The 20,750-nt window shown below is 31.6% G+C and overlaps 1 protein-coding gene across 4 annotated transcripts in view; it reads right to left on the bottom strand.

Moving 5' to 3' along the window:
• LOC126779104 (homeotic protein distal-less) overlaps positions 1-19,544 on the bottom strand; it is a 103,730-nt gene extending 84,186 nt beyond the window's left edge. For 3 of the 4 annotated variants that reach the window (XM_050502943.1, XM_050502942.1, XM_050502941.1), the window contains exons 1-2: positions 18,918-19,544; positions 233-721 (exon numbers count right to left, since the gene is read on the bottom strand). In XM_050502943.1, coding sequence (XP_050358900.1) covers positions 233-563 — 331 coding nt within the window. In that variant the 5' untranslated portion in view covers positions 564-721; positions 18,918-19,544. Of the gene's footprint in view, positions 1-232; positions 722-18,917 lie in introns of those variants that run through there. The other variant, XM_050502945.1, reaches the window with a different exon arrangement.
• Between the last annotated feature and the right edge of the window lie 1,206 nt (positions 19,545-20,750).

Raw genomic sequence — 20,750 nt, 5'->3', positions numbered from 1 at the left:
TAGTTATTGAAACGATTGTCACGCCTGTACATAAATGATATTCCCATGAAATTATGGGTTGAAGTGACATAATTTGGAAATATATACTGAACTAATATATAATCATAGACTATAATTTTTTACGGTCGAATATAAAATGAGTTATATAGAAACAGATCAAAGACGCATTTTATTTCTTGGATTATTTTCTGGAAACAGAGAATTTATTTTGGAAAAAAGTAAAGTGACTTACCATCTTTAGGCGGACTTGCGCACTGTGGAGCGTAGGAACCTAAATGATAACCATACGTGTTCTGGTGCATAGGAGGGAAGGGATACCCTAAAGACCTAGGGCTTGGAAACCCCGAGGCTTCATGAGGATTCTGTTGACCACCCGGACTCCCAAAATGGTGAGGATGTTGGTAACCACCTTTAAAAGGACCATATCCGTGTTGCTGTAACTCTATGAAAGCTGATTTAGAGGATACATTAGTTGGAGTCGAATTAGTGGAATTGGATATATCATGTGGCGTCTGTGACCCCCCTAAATGATGGTGCTGGTGATCTAGCTCCTGGGTGGTCATGGCTGGTTGGGGGGTGGATGGGCCCCCTCCGTCCGAGGACTGAGGAGGCCCGAAGGGATCTGAGAAACTCAGGGTGCCGGATTTGGTGCTTGGGGATTGAATTCGAGTAATTTTGAGGGATTTCTGCCGCTCGACTGGTATTTTGCCGCTTCGTGCGCCTGTTGAAGAAAAAAATAACAAGTTAATATAATAGCTTTTAAATAACAATATAATAAAAATATTCACGAACTATGAAGTATTTATGTTTTGTGTGTAATAATTCACATTCTCAAATGGCGTTTCGGTCACTTTAAAATGGGGGCAACATGTGCAAACACGCGAAAATTCTTACTTATATGGGATCCTTTCCTAGAATCAAGGTTTATAATATATTGGTGTTCGCCCGCGGCTTCGCCCGCATATTAGGTAAGGGGGAATCGGTTAGATGTTGTTGCTGGGGGGTTATAAATACAGCCTATGTCCTCAGGTTTCAAGTTTGCTTCATATCAAATTTAATCAAAATCAGTTCAGTGTTCTAGCCGTGAAAGCGTAACAGACAGACAATCATTTTCGCATTTATAATATTAGTAGATCCATTTTCCTATTTCAAATATGTCTAGAATTAAAACAAATGGATAGCTTTTTAATATATTTATATCTTGTTTAGTGAAAATAGTTTTTATATCCCTAAATGATTTAGGTCGTGACCCTTAATAAAAGAAATATTAGAAAAAAAATTACTCAAGTCCGAGCAATCATGTGTAACGGTAACAGATATAAACACCCACATAGGGTCAGTCGAGTTCAAAGTGAGTTTTGTGGAAAACAATTTGTGCGTCACGCTCAATTGAATCAATGAAACCAAACTTCATCTTGGATTTCGAAAATATTTTATTGGCGTTAATGGTTATCGTACCGTACGTAATAAAAAAAAAATTAACACTGATAGTTATAATGTTGCCAGAACTGTTGCCAGAAATACAAGCAGGAAGGAAAATTAAATACAGTGAGGTGTAATGATTATCTAAATATTTATAACTGTTATTTCTACGCCATCTAAAATCAAATTAAGATATAATGTGTAAATACTTGAAGACGACCACTGTTTGTCAGCAAAATCCGTTAAACTTTTTGAAAACAGAATAAATAATATTTTATACCACAAATCAAAGACCCCGCCAAAATGATGATGTCTGCCTGACCGATTTCGGCAGTGATTGTCAAAATTTGAGGATTCGCTGTGTTCTTTAACAAACGCAGGAAATCCTATTTTAAATATCTAGCGCGAATCAATATCGATATACCGCTATTCTCGGTGGTCCATGCTATCCTCACTAGCCGTACTCATTTAATTTTATTGCTTTTATTTCATTAGAAAAAACTAATTGGATCTCGCCTCAAAACCATTCAAGGAACAATTTCTCACAAAACTAACGCGAGAAAAGTTAGCCCTTAGGATGTTCTTCCACCGAATTCTTCGCAAGAAGGAGCAAAACGATTTTATACGACGAGGTTTAGGCTTCAGAGACTAGAGATATAATGAGTTGTGGGCTCACTGACGGAGGCAATTTAGATAGAGTGAACTGGAAAGCTAAGAGCAGAAAAGGCAATCCTGTCACCACAGGACATACATTAGAAAGACGAAGAAGGCATTAAGTATATCAAATTCAGCATAATAGCTAAGAATATAACAATGTGGACGATATTTATTGACAAATTATTTTGATAGTAAGAAATGATCAATTGTATGAATTCTGTAAGATGCTTATAGATTATTAATATTTTGCATGAAGTACTCGTGCAATAATATAATTTTATAAACACTTTTTTTAAATTAATATTTGTAATTATTTATTGAAATTGTTCTATATTCTACTATATCAGCAAATCAATTAGTAATAAAAAAAAACAATGGTTCAGACATAAAAATCGCCCACGTATGGCTTATTGCGATGCAAAGCGATGCACAACTAGTGGAAGATCATCCTCAAAGCAAATGACCCCAAGAATCGGTATAAAAACCCTTTTCGGCAAGCTCTTTGAGTTAATTACGACAGCATCCATCTCTTTTTATCTCATAACTATTTAAATGTATCTATCTTTGTCCATCATTGGTTTCTTTTTCAACATCTCGACGGCGCTTGTAAAAGGTCGGGTCAAATCGTTTTGTTATTTTTTTTTATGTTTGTTTGTTTGTGTGCGCGTTGATTGCTCATGCCAGTAATAATAATGTTTAGGGCCAGCTAATTGGTGTAAACTTTTATTGAAAATTATTACGAATTGGATCGATGTCTTTGGCTGGATGAAGAGTCAATTTAGATGTTTTTCGTGAAAAAAAGTAACTTGTATTTGAAATTTACGTGGAGCTGTTGCTTCACCTCCAAATACTTTTTCAGATTATCAAGAAAAAGTTTTTATATGCCATTAAAATACAATATAAAAACCGATCAGATAAAACATAATTAATGCCAACTAAAAATATATTAAGTACTAAAGAGTATCGATCTAAAAAGCGATCGATAATATTATTAACGACGTAGGTTAAAAGATAAAATAATCCATTAAGACCTAAGCCATTTTAATTGAGCACAATTAAAATAGAAAACGCAAATATGACCCTAAAGTACATTTACAATCGTAAAACGCTTCCTTAGACAATAAATACTGGTTAACCTAGGATTAGGTTAATTGCTCTTAAGTACTAACGACTGATGAATTTATAATTACGAAATATAAAAAAATATACGTCCAGAAACCGGCTTCAGTCAACGTTTAACCTGCATATTGACCCTCATGGCATTTGCCACCCTTACAATGAGTTACAGGAATTGTTTATAAATATTAATATGGCAAGACAAAGCAAATTCTAATATAAGTTACGACGGTGAATATTAAGCGATTTCACCAATTAATTAGAACGCTTAGGGGTTTGTTGCAATTACATTTCAAGTTATATTAAGCAACTGAAACTGTGGGTTAAGGTTATAAAAAAAATACGGGAGTTGTTACAAGATTAAAACTACGAAAGATTGGGAATAGATTCTTTTTACCAGTAAAAATAACATTTAAATTTATTGATTAGCAATTGAGATGGCCCAGTGGCAAGAACGCGTGAATCTTAACCGATGATTGTGGGTTCAAACCCGGACAAGCATCACTGAATTTTTATGTGCTTAATTTGTGATTATAATTCATCTCGTGCTTAACGGTGAAGGAAAACATCGTGAGGAAACCTGCATGTGTCTAATTTCACTGAAATTCCGCCACTTGTGTATTCCACCAACCCACATTGGAGCAGCGTGGTGGAATAAGCTCCAAACCTTCTCCTCAAAAAGGGAGAGGAGGCCTTAGCCCAGCAGTGGGACATTCACAGGCTGTTACATAACTGGCAAAGATAAAGATTATGAAAGACTATTAGAATGTACTCATAACTGATACTGTAATGTTAAATGGGAGAAAAAATCTACCCTTGAATAGTTATCCTAGTACATCTTAGATAAGAAATAGATAGTAAAGATGTATGGTTTTTTTGCCTGTATAGAGTGATACCACTACTGAGCTGTTAATAAATATTATTTCACTAACAGAAAGCTACACTAGTACTCAATACTATGACAACAGATTAATACCGCAAAACTTGGGTTCCTTCAAACGAGACGTGAAGAGGCGCCGCGGACAGGCAAGGCGGGGGCGGCTGGAGCAGATCATTCTTTCCGACTGTACTGACCGTCTTCGCGTTTGGCCTCTAATACCACTTACCGTCAGGTGAAGTATTCATTTGCCTTCCAGGCAATTATTAAAAAAAATGGAAGAAAAAAATCTTTGTAGAAATTCTGTCTGTTAGTCAAGTTAGCAGAACAAATACCACCTTTTTAAATAATATATTTATACTTTTAAATGGTATACTTTGATGTTGTTCTATCTAAATAGTTTTATTTCATCACAACTAATAAGCATATTTAATCCAATATAAATTGAACAAGTGAACCAAGACGATGGAATCATGGGAAAGAAGGCACCCTATAAATAATTGGTGAACATAAAACGCCATCAAATATTCATTGAATCGTTTCAACGCTTCAGTGACTTGTATTTCGAATTTCGAATGCAAATTGTATTTAGTTCGATTTATAGCTTATTTCAATTTTTCTCTCTTTGTAACTTCCTTAATACGTATCTAGCATTTGCGACATAGTCTCTAAGCTTTACAAATTTTATAGGATTAAAGATATTGCCTTCTCGTTCTGTATGTATAAAGATTGAAAAGGACAGACGTCATTAGGCCTGACAAAGTTTAGAATTTTATACAAATAGTGCCAGTATCGATGTATATATTTTAGTTGTACGACCTGCAATGGTTTTAGCCTAGTAACTCTTGTCAAAACGTAACAAACTTATTTATATTGAACTTTCAGAACTGTTAGGAATATGTCAAATCTTTAAAAAGTTATAAATTGTCTGTGGTCTCATCTCAATATTCTTGATGAGTATTGACAATTTGACAGTCAACCACAAGGCTTATGTAAGGTCTATGTCAGTTAACTCATCATCATCATCATCAACAGCCAATCATTGTCCACTGCTGAACATAGGCTTCTCAGGCAGTCGGTGCCCGCCACCTTCTTAAAGTCATCGGTCTACCTGGATGGATGGCACCTTACGCTGCGTTTGCCGTTCCGCGGTCCCACTCTAGGACTCGTCTGCTTCAACAGCCATAGGTACGATATACGTGACCAGCCCACTGCCATTTCAGCCTGCTAATTTTCCAAGCCATGTCGGTGACTCCGGTTCTTTTCCGGAAAATCTCATTTCTGATCTTATCCTTCAAAGATACTCCGAGCATAGCTCGCTCCATAGCACGCTGAGTGACTTTGAATTTGTGGACTAGTCTCGCAGTGAGTGTCCGTTTGGGTTAACTCAGTGACAATCAATACGTAAAAAGTGTATAGTTAATTAAACAAATCCCTAATAGCAACAACAATACTCTACTCAGCCTATCAGGATTAAGAGGGATCTACATTGAATCAAATAACAATGAATTTCTAAGATTTGGTTCGACCACAATGAACGTTATACCAATTTAACTGGACCTCTCCTGTTAACAGTGTATGACCATGTAATAAACAACGCAAGTACCACAGACAAATTCAATCTTGAATTTAATTAACGTGACATCAATATATCGATTAAAAAAGTATTAATTAATACAGATAATAAAATATTATTTTCGTTACTAATTAGTTCGCGTGGTAGTTTTACGATTGAAAATCGTGGATTCGATACGGTATCTATGCATATTAATACAAGTAAGCGGTGTATTTGATAATTTTACACGATTCGATTTTATAATCGTTCAATATAAATATCTTATTCGTATTCGGCCTTGTATTAAAAAGGGTATGAACTCATACTTCGAAAAGTCGTTTTGATATTAGGTTTAATAGGCGTAGGCATTCCTTGTGATATTTATTTAAAAACGGTATAATAAAATATTTTTGTAGATTTCAAAAAAAAAATAATAACAATTCGCTCATATAGGATTCAATATTATATACATAAACATAAAAACATATATACCGATTTGCTTGCCGTTTATTTTCAGTTTAATACAAGGAATCGATCATAAAAACTACTTGTTAAAAATATTTAAATAAATTATTTGTGGTCAATATTACAGTATATGAGTATGAATAAAAATCATAGTAAAATGGATTTAGAACTTTCAACCCTCTAAATATAAAAACAAAAAAAACGTAATATCATAAAGTTTCCCAAAATATCCAATATACTAAATATATACAATATAATAAATATATAAAATATATATAACTAAGCTTACTGAGAAATTTAAGACTGATGACAATATTATAATTAAAATTGTTAGTAGAAAATATGTCTAAGCGAAACCTATCATTGTACAACAGTTGCAAACCTGTAATTACAAATTGCCACGTATTAATAAACACTTCGCGTGTCAATGGAAGCCATTTTGTGTTAGCTGTCATTATTATTGACAGTTGACAGTTATATCGTAATGGCGGCTACTTGTTGAACGCGGGAAATGTCATAACAGTCTTCAATTGGACTGGTTCGGAAACGGTGAGAAAATTGCCTTATGAGTTTCACCGAGCAAATTGACAATTATGTCTTGTAAATAATACTTTTAAAGATTATACTTCAAATAACTCAATTGATATCCAACCCTCAATATAGGAACAGTTTATACTGTATACTATGAATGTATACAGTATAAACTGAATTCCAAACGGAAATTTATACTTTATTTAAATGACATCGAATCATGCAAGCATTATGTTTTCTGGCTGAATATTCTATGCCATATTTATAAATCATTAAATTATAAATAAATAAATGATTCTAAATAATATTGTTGAATATGTATTTAACAAAATTCTTTAAAATTAACCACTATCATATTTTACCCTAAAGATATTCGTGGAAAAAAAAACACTGACAAAAACAATTTTGCATTTTCAGATGAAAGGCGCAGATCCCGAGTTGCTGGATTCAATCCACAGGTCGATCCGATAAAAGTTATTGGGTTTTCTTTTGAAAATTTCTCAGTAGCAAGCAGTATGGTGTTGGTCTGAAGATTCACCTGTTCTAACCACTGTGCCATCTGGAATATTGAAGAGCCAGTAAGTCGAAGTATCGCAAGGGGTGTAAAATTAAAAAACCCATCGTTGAGTGCATATCAACAGTGTAAAAAGTGGTTCAGAGATCATGAGCACTTGCCTAAAAAAAGCCAAATATTTCAAAACAAGACATCAAACGCATATAAACTAAAAACGTAGAGATTATTAAAATATGATCAAAAGTCAAAACCCTTCAGGATTACAATGTTTCAAATATTAAGATGATAATGTAATTAATTTATTCACTTACGAATAAGTAATGATACGAATAAAAGACAAATATGGCCAAGTATGCCTATACTATATTGATTAATAGTTTTAAACGTTTGTAGCGACTGATACAGTGTAGATGTTTATTTATTGGCCATTACAGCACTAAATTAGTCTATGATTATTTTTATTACCAGTAAAAACTATTTACGTTTCGCTTCGTTTTTTTTTTTTTTTTAAATAAACATATCATGGGTCTAACTTTTTTCTAACAAAAAAATATATCTTATTTGTCATTACGAGTTAACAAACATTATTATTCTGTTTTTGTTTAATTAAGAACGTAAACAGTTCTGGTGTATCTTTTTGAAAATAGTTTATATTTTTTATCTAAATTCAAACAATCGATAAACATCCTTGTGTTTTTTTATACATCTTTAAAAATAAAGATGACGAAAGAAAAGACAAAATGCGCTTAAGAGTCAATAAAAATGCCTTACCACGATGATCTAATTTAACTGTACTACTTATATTACATTAAAGTTAATTGAATAATTGGCGGTAAATTATCTTGCGTCATTGCCATAACAAATAAAAAATACCATAAACTCTATATAATAGCAACATCTAAGAGACATTTAAAATATATATACATTATCTGAAACCTTAGTAAGTTTTCTTTAACATTGTATAAATATTATAAATTATCTAGAGATTATATGAACATTTTTTATTTAATACTATTCCGCTACATATCTCTTTTTTTTTTAAATACCTTTGTCGAATTTTTTGACCGCTGTCTAGTTTACACAAAACGATTTTTAATGAATCTATCGCAATGCTTACAATAGCGTCTTATTGTATTATTAAATCTTCTAAAATTTGCAATTTTCATTTGGATTGTCTAATCAGACTTTAATTAACGAAATATTAAGTTAACAGTTGTGAATTAGCCGTCTAAATAATGACAAGTGAATCAATTATAATCAAAGTTAATACTCAAGATATGGTAACACTGTGTACTGTGAGTACTTATATAAATTTTTAAGTTAGAAACGATAAAATAATAAGTTTATAAGCTTGATTTTATATATTTTCCATATATATATTATTCCAGCTATATTTTTTTTTCCAAACGCCTAAAGCTGAATTGCATAAAAATATATTTAGGTGTATCACGCGACAGAAAATTTAGACGCTCGAGAGATGAGACATCGATGCCATTTATTATAACCCTTTAGGTACAGTTTGTTTACCTTTATCTAAACTGTAAATAATGAACATATAAGAAGCTCGTATCCATATATTACTTACACTAATGACCATTTATACAGAACCGCTACGTTTTTTAATAAGAGTAACCCTTTAGAAATAATTCATTAGTTTTTTTACTATATTATTTCTTTAAAACTATATACCAATTCAAAAAAGAAATTCTTTTAAACCAAATTAAGAGATTAAGAATATTTTGTGAATAGTTTTCTAGAATGTGTTATCGTTTTAACAAAATGACAGCTGCCAGCCGCCATCTTAGATCTTATGACGGATACACGTTTTTAATTAGGCATTTTTATTTAATACTTACATGTATGTGGTACTTACATGTAACCGATGACCGCGGGTTCAAACCCCGTCAAGCACCACTGAATTTTCACGTGCTGAATTTGTGTTTATAATTCATCGTGCTTGACGGTGAAGGAAAACATCGTGAGGAAACCTGCATGTGTCGAATTTCACTGAAATTCTGCCACATATGTATTCCACCAACCCGCATTTGAGCAGCATGGTGGAATAAGCTCCAAACCTTCTCCTCAAAAAGGGAGAGGAGGCCTTAGCTCAGCAGTGGAACATTCACAAGCTGTTATTGACTATACACTTCAGCATATACTCTTCTATAGCCTATTTTTACGCTGGAAAAACGCATTACGCGTTTCCCCCACGGGAACAGTGGGGGGGGGGTTGTATGTGGGGCTCGCCGGTGTCCAAGGCGAGTGCACCCCAAACATCGGAATACTCACTAAAAAATCAGCGGTACCCTTTTCGTCTTAACGAGTAGTGTGGCACTTGTGTAGCCTATTTCAACCACAAGAGAAGCAAAGGATCTTGAATAATTTATGATATACATTATGGATTTGCGAAAAAAGATTTGTTGAGTGTCACAGAAGTTAGTATCGAAACTTTGGAAGTAAAACCAAAGAGGTGATTGTATTATAAATAAAGATATAATCGAGAACTGTTCTTAGTGCAGAACACAGTAGATCTATTAGCACTCATTTTATTTCACATAGATAATGTAAATCTAACGTTGTTCATCTTTATTCCCTCTTTTATGGGAATTCACTAATAATATAATAACATCTTTCTTTTAAATTTGCTTCCAACCATGGATTTCACGCCGACGCTGTAGAAAGTGGAAATAAAAATCGCATCATTTTGTTACTGTCTGTTTAATTCCGCAGTGTATCTGTTCTTTAAGGTCAATTTAGTGTTGCCATTTATTAATATTTATTTACATTTATTAAGTATGACAAGTTAATCATAATAATTAAAAATGCTACGGTAGTTCTTATCTTATACTCAATAATAATCTTTGTTTTTATCACATCCAATGCAGCCGTCTTTAAATTATTGCGGCTTTTACGACTCAAGAGTATTAAGAAATGATAACATATATTACTCAAGTTTTAACTTTAAAGGTGTATGTTATACTTGAGTATACTGTTGGAGAACTTATTTTACTTGATACACTTAATAATAAGTGATCACCAATACAACCACCAATACACGGAAACTTGTATGAATGGATGTATTTGTAGAACCGTACGTTATCTGTAAATTACTCTGACTTACTCACACTCCAAACCGAAAATAGTGTACCGTACTATTTCTGTTTGCCTCTAGAATAACTAGTACTGATAATTGGATCGTGCCTACACAGATAAGCTTGCATTTATCGTAAATGGTGAAAATTATTGTATTAAAGGTATGTATTGGAATCCAGGAATAACGTTTTAACCAAGTTTTTTGACTTTCATGAATCCAATAAAGACTCTTGAATAATTTGTAAACTTGTAACAGGTAGGCGGACTGACTAATGGGTCACCTGATGTTAAGTGGTCATCACTGGCCATAGACATTGGCGGCAGCAACCTTGGGAACTAAGAAGTTATGTCCCTTGTGTGTAGTTACACTGACTTACTCACCCTTAAAACCGGAACACAAAAATATTGAGTATTGGCCCTACCACCAAGGAATATACCAACGTCGTCATGACATATCTGGTGACAATATATTTAATTACAATATGTATAAAGAAATATACAGCTGTCTCTGTTTAATAACAATAATTCCATACTTTGAAAAGATACTCTATCTCGTTTTTAAAGAAATAGTTATCGTTATATTATTTAATGAGAAATTAAAGTACCGTCGCTATGCCTCCCCTTCCGAAGGAGAAAGCTTGGATGTTATTTCACTACGCTGTTCCCATTACGGGTTAGTTTGGTTGTATTTCATCCACACATGAATGAATTACACATGAAGGTTTCCGATGTGTGTTCTCTGCATGAGATGAATTATTTCCACAATTTAGGAACTAATCTGAAAGATGCTCGCCGCGATCTTTGTTTAATGTGCTCGTACTCTCATCTCATTATAAATTTTTCGTAATACATAAATGTCTGTATGTCCTCAATACGTTGCTAAGACAATTATTCGATTGTGAAGAAACTTTGGCGAGTTGTTCTCCGTACACTTCAAAACGTTCTTGGCCCAAAAAACAAGATTTTTTTTTTTTATAGAATAGGAAGGTGGACGAGCATATGGGCTACCTGATTGTAAGTGGTCACCAAACGCCCTTAGACATTGGCATTGTAAGAAATGTCAACCATCGCTTATAGCCAATGCGCCACCAACCTTGGGAACTAAGATTTTATGTCCCTTGTGCCTGTAATTACACTGGCTCACTCACCCTTCAAACCGGAACACAACAATATCAAGTATTGCTGTTTTGCGGTAGAATATCTGATGAGTGGGTGGTACCTACCCAGACGAGCTTGCACAAAGCCCTACCACCAGATATTTATTTGTATGTTTGTCCTCTCATATGGGCGTTCTATGTAGACCATTTATTCTACCCATGTGAACCCAGGACCGTAGCTAGTATGATGTGTACTACTTAAATGATATTATTAAATAACGTTATTAACTACATAGATAATATTAAATTCGTTATAACTCTCATTGTGATAATCGAATCGAAATTAGAAAAAATAATACTCTGATCATTTTTTTTAGTGACCTGATGTTTTATAAAAGAGTACATTCAAATTTGTAAAAATAATTTTATGTGTTAATTGAAGTTATCTATAATCTGAGATCGATAAAAGATTGCACTGTCATTTCCGCCGGTATATCTTATATTTAGTTCTAGGCTAATATCTTAAATCAGAAACTAGTTCAACATCCGTTGTCATATATATTTATCTATTATGGGATTAGAAAGCGACTTTTATGTAGATGGACTAACTTACGGTAAGTGGACTATATATCTTTTATTTTATTTCTTGCCAACATCCGATGATATTAAAGGTCGTTCGACAATTGTAATTAAGAAAATCGAACAACACGACAATCGAAAATGACGGAATCAAGAAATATGGCGCCTGAAAAGTGTTGCCATGCACGTTACATGCACCTTAAAACTTTCGAAAAACAACAAAACCGATTAATTTAGTTACTAATTAAAAAACAAAGCATCGATACCAGTATTAATAATAAGCGGTAATACTAATAGATAGTGGATGCGCCCACATACATTGGCACCATGACAATTGCCAACCATTCTTTAACCAAATCATTGTTCCAAGATATCATGCCCCGTTTACCCATAAAAGGAGCTTACCTGCATTAATTGTTACCCTGCAAACCTGATGATACCAAAAAACGGTAGACTAATAAAAGATACCTACCTAGATAAAACAACAAGTAATCCAGTTATGATTGGTGGTAACTATATGAAAAAAAATATACTAAAATTGATTATGTAGGCGATTCTCAACGGAAAATAAACAGCTACGTATCTTAGGGCTCGAGTGTGTGCATACAGATGCACTCTCGAATCTATCACTCTCATACTCCAATGAGATGGCAATCCGACACAAAAGTGAGTTCTGACGCGGGACGGACTTACGTGCTTTCCGAGGCACGGTATTGTTAATTCGCCAGCTTCGAAATTTCTCGCTGCTACTTATAATTTCTTGAAAGAAAAACCCAATAAATTTTCAAACTCAGACCTTATGAGGTAGTCTTAATTACACGTAATAAAAGTCTTTGATAAAAAGCAAAATATACGATCTTTTAAAATTATATTCTAAATTAAAATCCCTAACGTATTTGGAAATATTAAATGAAACTATAGACGTATGATGACGTAGACTATGATATGATGTCGCCGGAAATATTTGATGAACTAATCGTTATATAGTAATACTCATCATATACGTCTGTCAGTAACTGGTGATATATTCTTTTACTGTAAGAAGTAGTTCTAATGCTTTTGGTAGGAAGGTAAGCAGGATTTGATGGTCAGTGGCAGAAAGCCTGTCTATAGAAATACCTACCCTTAAAACCTTTTCTAAATCAAGCCCGATAATATGAAATATTCTTCTTTAAATTACACTTTTTCTTATTAGTATTTCTATCGTTATTGCCATTACACGTGGCTATAATTACACTGGCTCACTAATTTCTGTTACTGGTTGAAAATTTCCAAGTATATTCGATTATTATTAATAAGTTCAAGTAAAGTCAAATAATATCACTTGTTACAAGATTATCTCGCTTGCGTGAGATAGCGATCAAAAATATCTTCGCAGACAGACACGAAAAAAAACTTACTTCTTACACTCATTAAGTTTTATAGTAGTGTCTCCCCTTTGCTAGTAGAATGTGAAATTCTTTCTAAAAACATCTATCGGTTGTAAGTGAGCCTTTCGTTTGTATTTTCCGTATAACGTTTCTCATTAAAATCTATATTTGAATTAAGATTTTTTTATTTGAAATATGCGGATGTATTTGTGACACACACATACAAGTAATTTTCTTTGTGCCGTCATAGCGAAGCCCTACATATAAGTACGTCTCTGTTTTATTTTTATACATAGGCCGTAATTTATTAATGTGATATATATTATAATAATTTAAATTATAAGTAAAGTAATCACTTTTAGTAAGGGAACAAGAATGTTTTAAGCCTCATTATTTAAAAACAGATCAAGTAATAATGTGTTAAAAATTATAAAAATACATTTAAATTAAGAACTCGTTTTTTTTTCTCTAACGTGTGTTAGTAAAGCTTATTATTTTACATAATACTTATGAACACATTTATTTTAATTAAAAGCAACGATCGTGAAAGGTACAGCCGAATGAATAGATTAATAGAAACTATTTAAAAAACTGGACGTGTAATTTGTTGGATTCGCTGTAACTGTTGTTTTTTTTTTGCTTTTTGTAGGAAACAAGAGAAAGCGTACAAATCAAACACTAATTTGATAATTAAAAATTTTACGGTACGAATACGTTTTTTTTAATTATTTTAACAAGCATTAATCATTTGTTCAATAAACAAAGATAAACGACTTTAGTGTTAACGAATTGTATTTTTAATTTTGTTTTTTTATGAAGTGTAAAATAATATTTCTTTAAAAAAAATAAAAATAGTTATGACATTAGCGTCCTAAAGACGTCATATTGACCGCCATCTTGAAGCGTCACAAGTAACATCTAACATGGCAGCTTATAATGATTATACTAGAATTAATAGCAGATCGCTGTGCATTGCATTATTTCCGATTGAGATATCTTATAAGTAATGAAACCGTAATGGCGTCGGATTGATTAATTGTTTATGAATTATTAAATATATCGTATTTTTTTATGTAAATGTGGTTATCTCTACTATGGAACCATCTCCAGCTACGGTTGTCGTAAGAACCAATAAAGAACATTTTTAGTTCAAAAGCCAAATCAAATGGTAATGAGGATATACCGCCAAAAGAATTTCCGAAGTGTTAGCAGCAGCTAAATTGTTAAATTGTAAGTTATATACCGTTAAACTGATTGTCATGAAAATTTCTATACACAGACAAGGCAACATATATAAAGAAAAATAAATTACAAGTGTAATAATTAATAAAAAAGGCCGAGATACTCTCTAGGGATAAAATATATAATATACTATTAATCACATCTCACGTTTGGCGGTGAAGGAAAGTCAGAAAACCTCCAAATGTCGAATGATAATCTGTCTAATGTGGAGTTTGTGTGAATGAGCTCAAAAACCTTCTCCCAGAAAGAAGAGCTGTATGACATTTAGAAACGTTTACTTATATTTTATTAATTTTACAATTATATTTATAATTCGAATATTTATTACTTTTTAAAATATAAAACCATTCAACAATGCGATTTTCTTGAATTTGGAACTTCGTTTAGACGTAAAGAACTTTTAAGTCTTATCAAATTATGTAGATAATCCTACCACAATACTAAGTTAATTCTATATAATAAATATCATTTACCCTGCTCACTCATATGAATTTGGAACTCATCATGTTAGCCATTTTGTAGTACTACCAATGTTTAATCTATAATCAGAAGTAGGATGTATTTATTAAATATTAAGCTCGGCTATGTAAGATATTCTTATTTTAAGAAGCTCTTAAGTACAGTTTTATTTATTTATTTCAAAAACAATTTGCGGCCAGTATTCTTCGTCGCGGCTAAATAGTTTTATAAAATAAAAGTAAATTAAATTTTTATGTCTTATGACGTTATTTTTTGCGGTTCGAGATAAAAAATTTGAAACGATATATTTTATTACATTTTTTTTTTAATTTCTTCGATACGATGGCTATTTTTATCCCGTTTAACGCTATCGAATGATGACAAAAAATCTTTGATACTCGCCGCTTTTATCATTCGACGTACTTGTAACAATGTACTATGTTACAAATGTATTTTTTTTTTAATATTTTTTAAAGCATCAAGATCATAACCGATAAAAATTAATACATACTCAATAATATTTTTATATATACATTGCTCACTTCAATCATTGTCACAATATGTAAACGCTTTATGAGATGCTTTAATTTAAATATACACAATAGATGTATGTAATACATACCTTATCTTTTTTATTTATTGTTAAATTAAAAATTTTAAACTAACCGATGACATCGTTCATTTCATTTAAATTTCGAATGATAAAAATGGCAAATTTTTCTAATAAGCACGCGCCAAAATTCGATCTTTCGACAAAAAATATTAACAATATATTTTATATGAAAGATAAAAAAGGTTTTATATAAAATAAAACTAGGAAAGAACATGCATTTACAAAGGTACCATTTATTTCCTTGTTACGCTATTTTAAAGAAACACACGTATAACGCAATTTACAGATTTCATTTGTAAAAAAAAAAAAATTCGAGACGTCAAGAAGATTGTTGAAATTGTATTTAATGTTTACTTTGAAATACTCTGTTGCTATGCTTCTTATATGAAGATACTGCATTAAACAACCGACGACTGGAATTGTAAAAATTTTGTAAAAATATAAAATACAATTTAAGGCTCAAATAATTAAAGAAATTTTGTATTAAAAATGTGATATATATATTATATAAAAATTGAAATACAATGTCTACTTAATACAAAATATATACTTTTAGGATCTTTACCTATCTATATGACACTGACAATATTCTACTAATATCGTAATAGGTTTTACTTCAAATATACTTTTATCTATAAATTTTATGTAATCATAAAATGTCGCTCACAAAATCTTTACAATATTTCAAAATGGTGATACTTACATTAAAGTCAAAGCCTGCAAAATATTTCTTAGCTGAGTGAAGGGCTCATCTCTTTGGGAGAGATTAAATAAAATTCCACGCTACTCCCGTGAGGGTTTCTAGATACAAATATGGCAGAACGTCAAATGACACATATTTCGTCTAAAGGTCTTCCTTCAGTAGCACGAGATGAATTATAAGCACAAATTAAATCAGAATCTCAATCTTAACGTTATCTGTCCAGTAAGCCGTCTCGAATTAAATTATTATCTTAAATCAACTTTTTGTGAATCAACACAATTACACAAACCTACTTAGTTACAATTAACTTATTTAAAACAAACATACTTCAAATTGTCTAGGATTGTTTTTTTTTTAATTCCTTTTATATAACATAATCAATCTCTATTTAGCGCCTTTACGCATAAAAACATACAGACACGCAACATACATACCATTTAATCGTTCATAAAACTCATAAATCACTTACAAAAATATATTCCACGCGCCATTTTCTTTTTTACATCAGTATGTATGTAGCGAAATTAATAATTCTCTTAACGATATAAAGGAGTTTCATGGATAACCATATAGGGCTGCGCCCTCGGCAATTACTCCTGTTCGAAACGAGACACCGCGATTTAATAGTCTATTTGAACTATTACTTTTAAAAATAATAACATTATGATATATTTTTTACTATACAACTTCAACCTTTGACGCATTTCTTTTTGAGTCATTTAAAAAAAAATGTTTACTCGTTCTATTTATGAAATTTTCTATAGAGCCAGCTTGGTATTTTTCCCGCTCTTTTTAATTACGGTACAAGATAACATTGAAAATTTGTTGTTTTTTTCTTCATATAAAATGTAACTATTAATTCATTTAACAAAAAAATATAAGCGATAAATAATTTAATTAAATATAGACCTAAAATATACTTAATTTGAATTATGTCCTACAAACAAAATTAGATAGACCTACCTAGATATTTGTAATAATTGTACTTATGTTCATTATCGTTAGATTTTACATTTTTTTTTTTTTTTTTTTTTAATTTTGAGTGTTAAGCAATGACTGCTTTAACTTTAACATTTTAAATGTGAACAAGGTTTTATAAATAAATATTAATTTAACTTTTTTCAGATTAAAATCCACATCTTTTCCAAAGATATTTTATTTTTATTTAAGTACATACGTTTTTTTTCTGTCGAAAACATTTTGGGGCCGATCTTCTTCGGTTTATCTTCGAATGAAATATCAAAAATATCCTTAAGAAATATTTTCTAGATTATGTTAATATCTATTTAAGCATTATATTATTAATATATTTTGATTATTCGATGTAAAGATGTTCCTTCTTAACGAGATGTTTTCATATTTGAGATTATCAAAAAAAAAAACATACCAATAAATATAAAAGATTTTTATATTAGTTATTTATAATATCTTTAAAACTTTTTTTAGAAAGATTTCAAATTTTCATAGCAGTTAGGGGACCGTTATACGAAAGTGATGTTCGGACATTCGTTTAGGAGGCTAGGGGACATAACGTAGGTCAATTCCGATGAATAAAAGATGATGTTTATCGATTTCTTGAAACCCAACTCTTTAGTAAAACTTGTGTTTACGATATAATTGCTGTAATAAAATCGTTTTAGATTACTAAATTCGTAACAGTTGAAACTTTGTTTATATGATTAACGATATAACCAAATAAATAGAAAATGTCTACGTTATTCGAATTTTAAAAATTTAGCGGTTTATTTTTTATGTTGGTATGTTGGCTTGTTGATTGTTAATATCAAAAAGGTTTTATGTATAAACATTAAAACAGCATTACAAGAGTAAAAAAAGTTTTTTTTTTAAAGATGTAGGCAATGGATGGCTGATGGACAGACCGGATAGTATTGGCAGGTTAATTTACCAGATGGCATTGTGAATTCGTTGTGAAGTTCTAAGAAGTTTTCCTTTTGGTATTTTTGGACCTTTACTGTACAGTCAGTTTTGTTGTTTTACGGATTGATTTTTATATTGATATTATTTTTTTATTAATTCTTGTTCGACATTTTTCTTATATAATTGTTTTTTTTTTATTAATTGTAACTGTGTTAAATTATTTTTATTTTAAGCTTTTAAATTAATGTCATTATTTCAAAAAATATTTCAATAGTAAATACCGGAGTGATTTACAAAAAAAACATATTTTAATCTTTTGTGGCAATATTTATTAATTTCTAATAATAAAATTTGATTAATCTAGAGTATTTAAGTAGTATCTGGTAGTACCAAGTATTACCTATCTTATTCTTTTTTTTCAAAGGAATTCAAGCACAGATTATTTAATTTTACTTTTTTATCTATTAAACTTTATTTCTTAATAAAAATTTTCAATTTGTCTGAAAATTTTAACTTCAAAAATAAACGTTCCTTTCTTCAGACTTAAATGATACCTACTCTCTCTTTCTAATTGGAATTAAATTTCTATATATTTTTGTAAGGGACTTCCAATAGTTTTGCCTGAATCTTGTATTTGAGTAAATCTTTCTTATATTTTTATATTCAATTGTACGTAGAGATTATAATTATAGAGCTGACGTTAATGATGACACTGTCATGTTCTTTGCTTGAAAAAAAAAACTTACGGTTTTGAAGTAACTTTAAACTGCAGTACACAGCATCACTATCACAATATTGAAGAAGCACAATTAGTTCAAATTAAAAAAAAAAACACTTGTCTATACACTTGAGCGTGAAAATATTTTTAGTTTGATGATTAAATTTATGATCGACAATAGAAGTCGGATTATTAACGGCACTGTGCGTGAAATCAAAATTATGATTGTCGGTAATTAGACAGAACGGGACAGAAATATAATTACAGATTAATTAACGATCCATAAATAATTTCGCAATTATAGAACACGTGGCGTCATTTTTTTTTTTTTACTTTCGCGCAACTCGTTTCCCCGCGGTCTCTGGTATCACGTCCCTGTTGTCATTTTTAATCACAAACACAATTTTCGGTCCTCAGTCAATAACGATCGCAGTCTAATCGGCGGTCATTTTAAAAATCGCAATCAGAAATCACTGACTATCACCGCACACTAAACTCGAATGATAACAGTGATCAACTTTCGAAAAAACAGAAACGTCACTGGGGAAAAAACACGGAACGCACACAAGCACAAAATACTGTCCAATTAAAGATAATGTTTGAAGATATTTTAATAGCGCACCCCTCCGAGGTAATCCGACACAACCAACTCCCGTTGAATTTAAACACTTAATGATCGGTTGAAGGAAATTGTCCGAGAAACGAACGGCCCAATGTATGACCCTCTCTTTCTAATTAGTACGGATCTATACCGCTTGTATGGAGCTCGTGGCGCTAGTGGCGCACAGGGGGAGCGGCCTGTTTGAAGGTGGAACGTTATCCGGGCGGGGCTTAGTTATGATTGGTGGTTTGAAATGGCGCGATTTTTTTCGTTTGTACGTGCAGAGCGTTTGGGTTGGTAACGCGAGATCGATCGACGGCGTCTAGGTTGCCATTACATTTTTTTATGGGTATTTTTTGGCGGTGCTCTGTGCTTTAGTAACCTGTTATACTGACCACGCCCAGCTGGCTCGTAGAACGTGCAGAGAGACGGCTATCAATCCAGACTCCGGCCGTAGGCTTTTATATTATTATTTTTTTAACGAAGTGGTTTTTTTTGTGACGGTGTCTTTGATTCTGTGTAGTGTCAGTTACGATTTTTTTCTCGGTCAGATCATTGTTTATAAGTTCATTGTGAGTGTCGGTAAATATGTACGTTTTATCATATTTACATCGAAAACTTTAGTTATATTACATTCTTACATTGTTTTGAGAAGTAACATATTATTTGCGATTTTTCCTTTATATGGTATGCGATGAAAATTACTTTGTAATCAAATAGAATTTTTATAGTTGCATTCTTGGTAAATTACTATTATCTTTCAAAGTGGATATAACTTACTATATTATATAAATATCTGTTATTATATATAAATAATAACTTCAAGTTATTCAGTTCTTGTAACCAATTCTTAATGCAAACAAAACAACACGACAATAAAATGCATTTTGTTAAATAACAAAGAGATCCTGCTTTTTCTTTATTTTTCATTCAGAACACGGTTATCATAAAAAAACATTTTAATAAGTATTTTATAAACTTTATTAAGGATTTAACTTTGATAAAAAAAAGCCTTTTATAAAACACTTGATTAATATATAAAGATAAACAGATATGCACAAGTTATGTACTTAATGGTATGTATATTCTGGCCTCTTATTGTGAATCGTTTATCCCACTGCCAAAAGTGAAACTTTTTTTTACTTTTTTCGCAAACGGTTTCACTCAAGCGTGATAACTTAAATAAAAAACGTTAATAAATTAAAATATTTTTTTTGCTCTAGAAGCTCTATATCTGTTTATGATGTGCCTAGAGCATAG

This window comes from Nymphalis io, chromosome 28 (assembly GCF_905147045.1).
Source record: "Nymphalis io chromosome 28, ilAglIoxx1.1, whole genome shotgun sequence".
Classification (NCBI taxonomy): Eukaryota; Metazoa; Arthropoda; class Insecta; order Lepidoptera; family Nymphalidae; genus Nymphalis; species Nymphalis io.
This window is presented reverse-complemented; position numbering and strand designations above follow the sequence as displayed.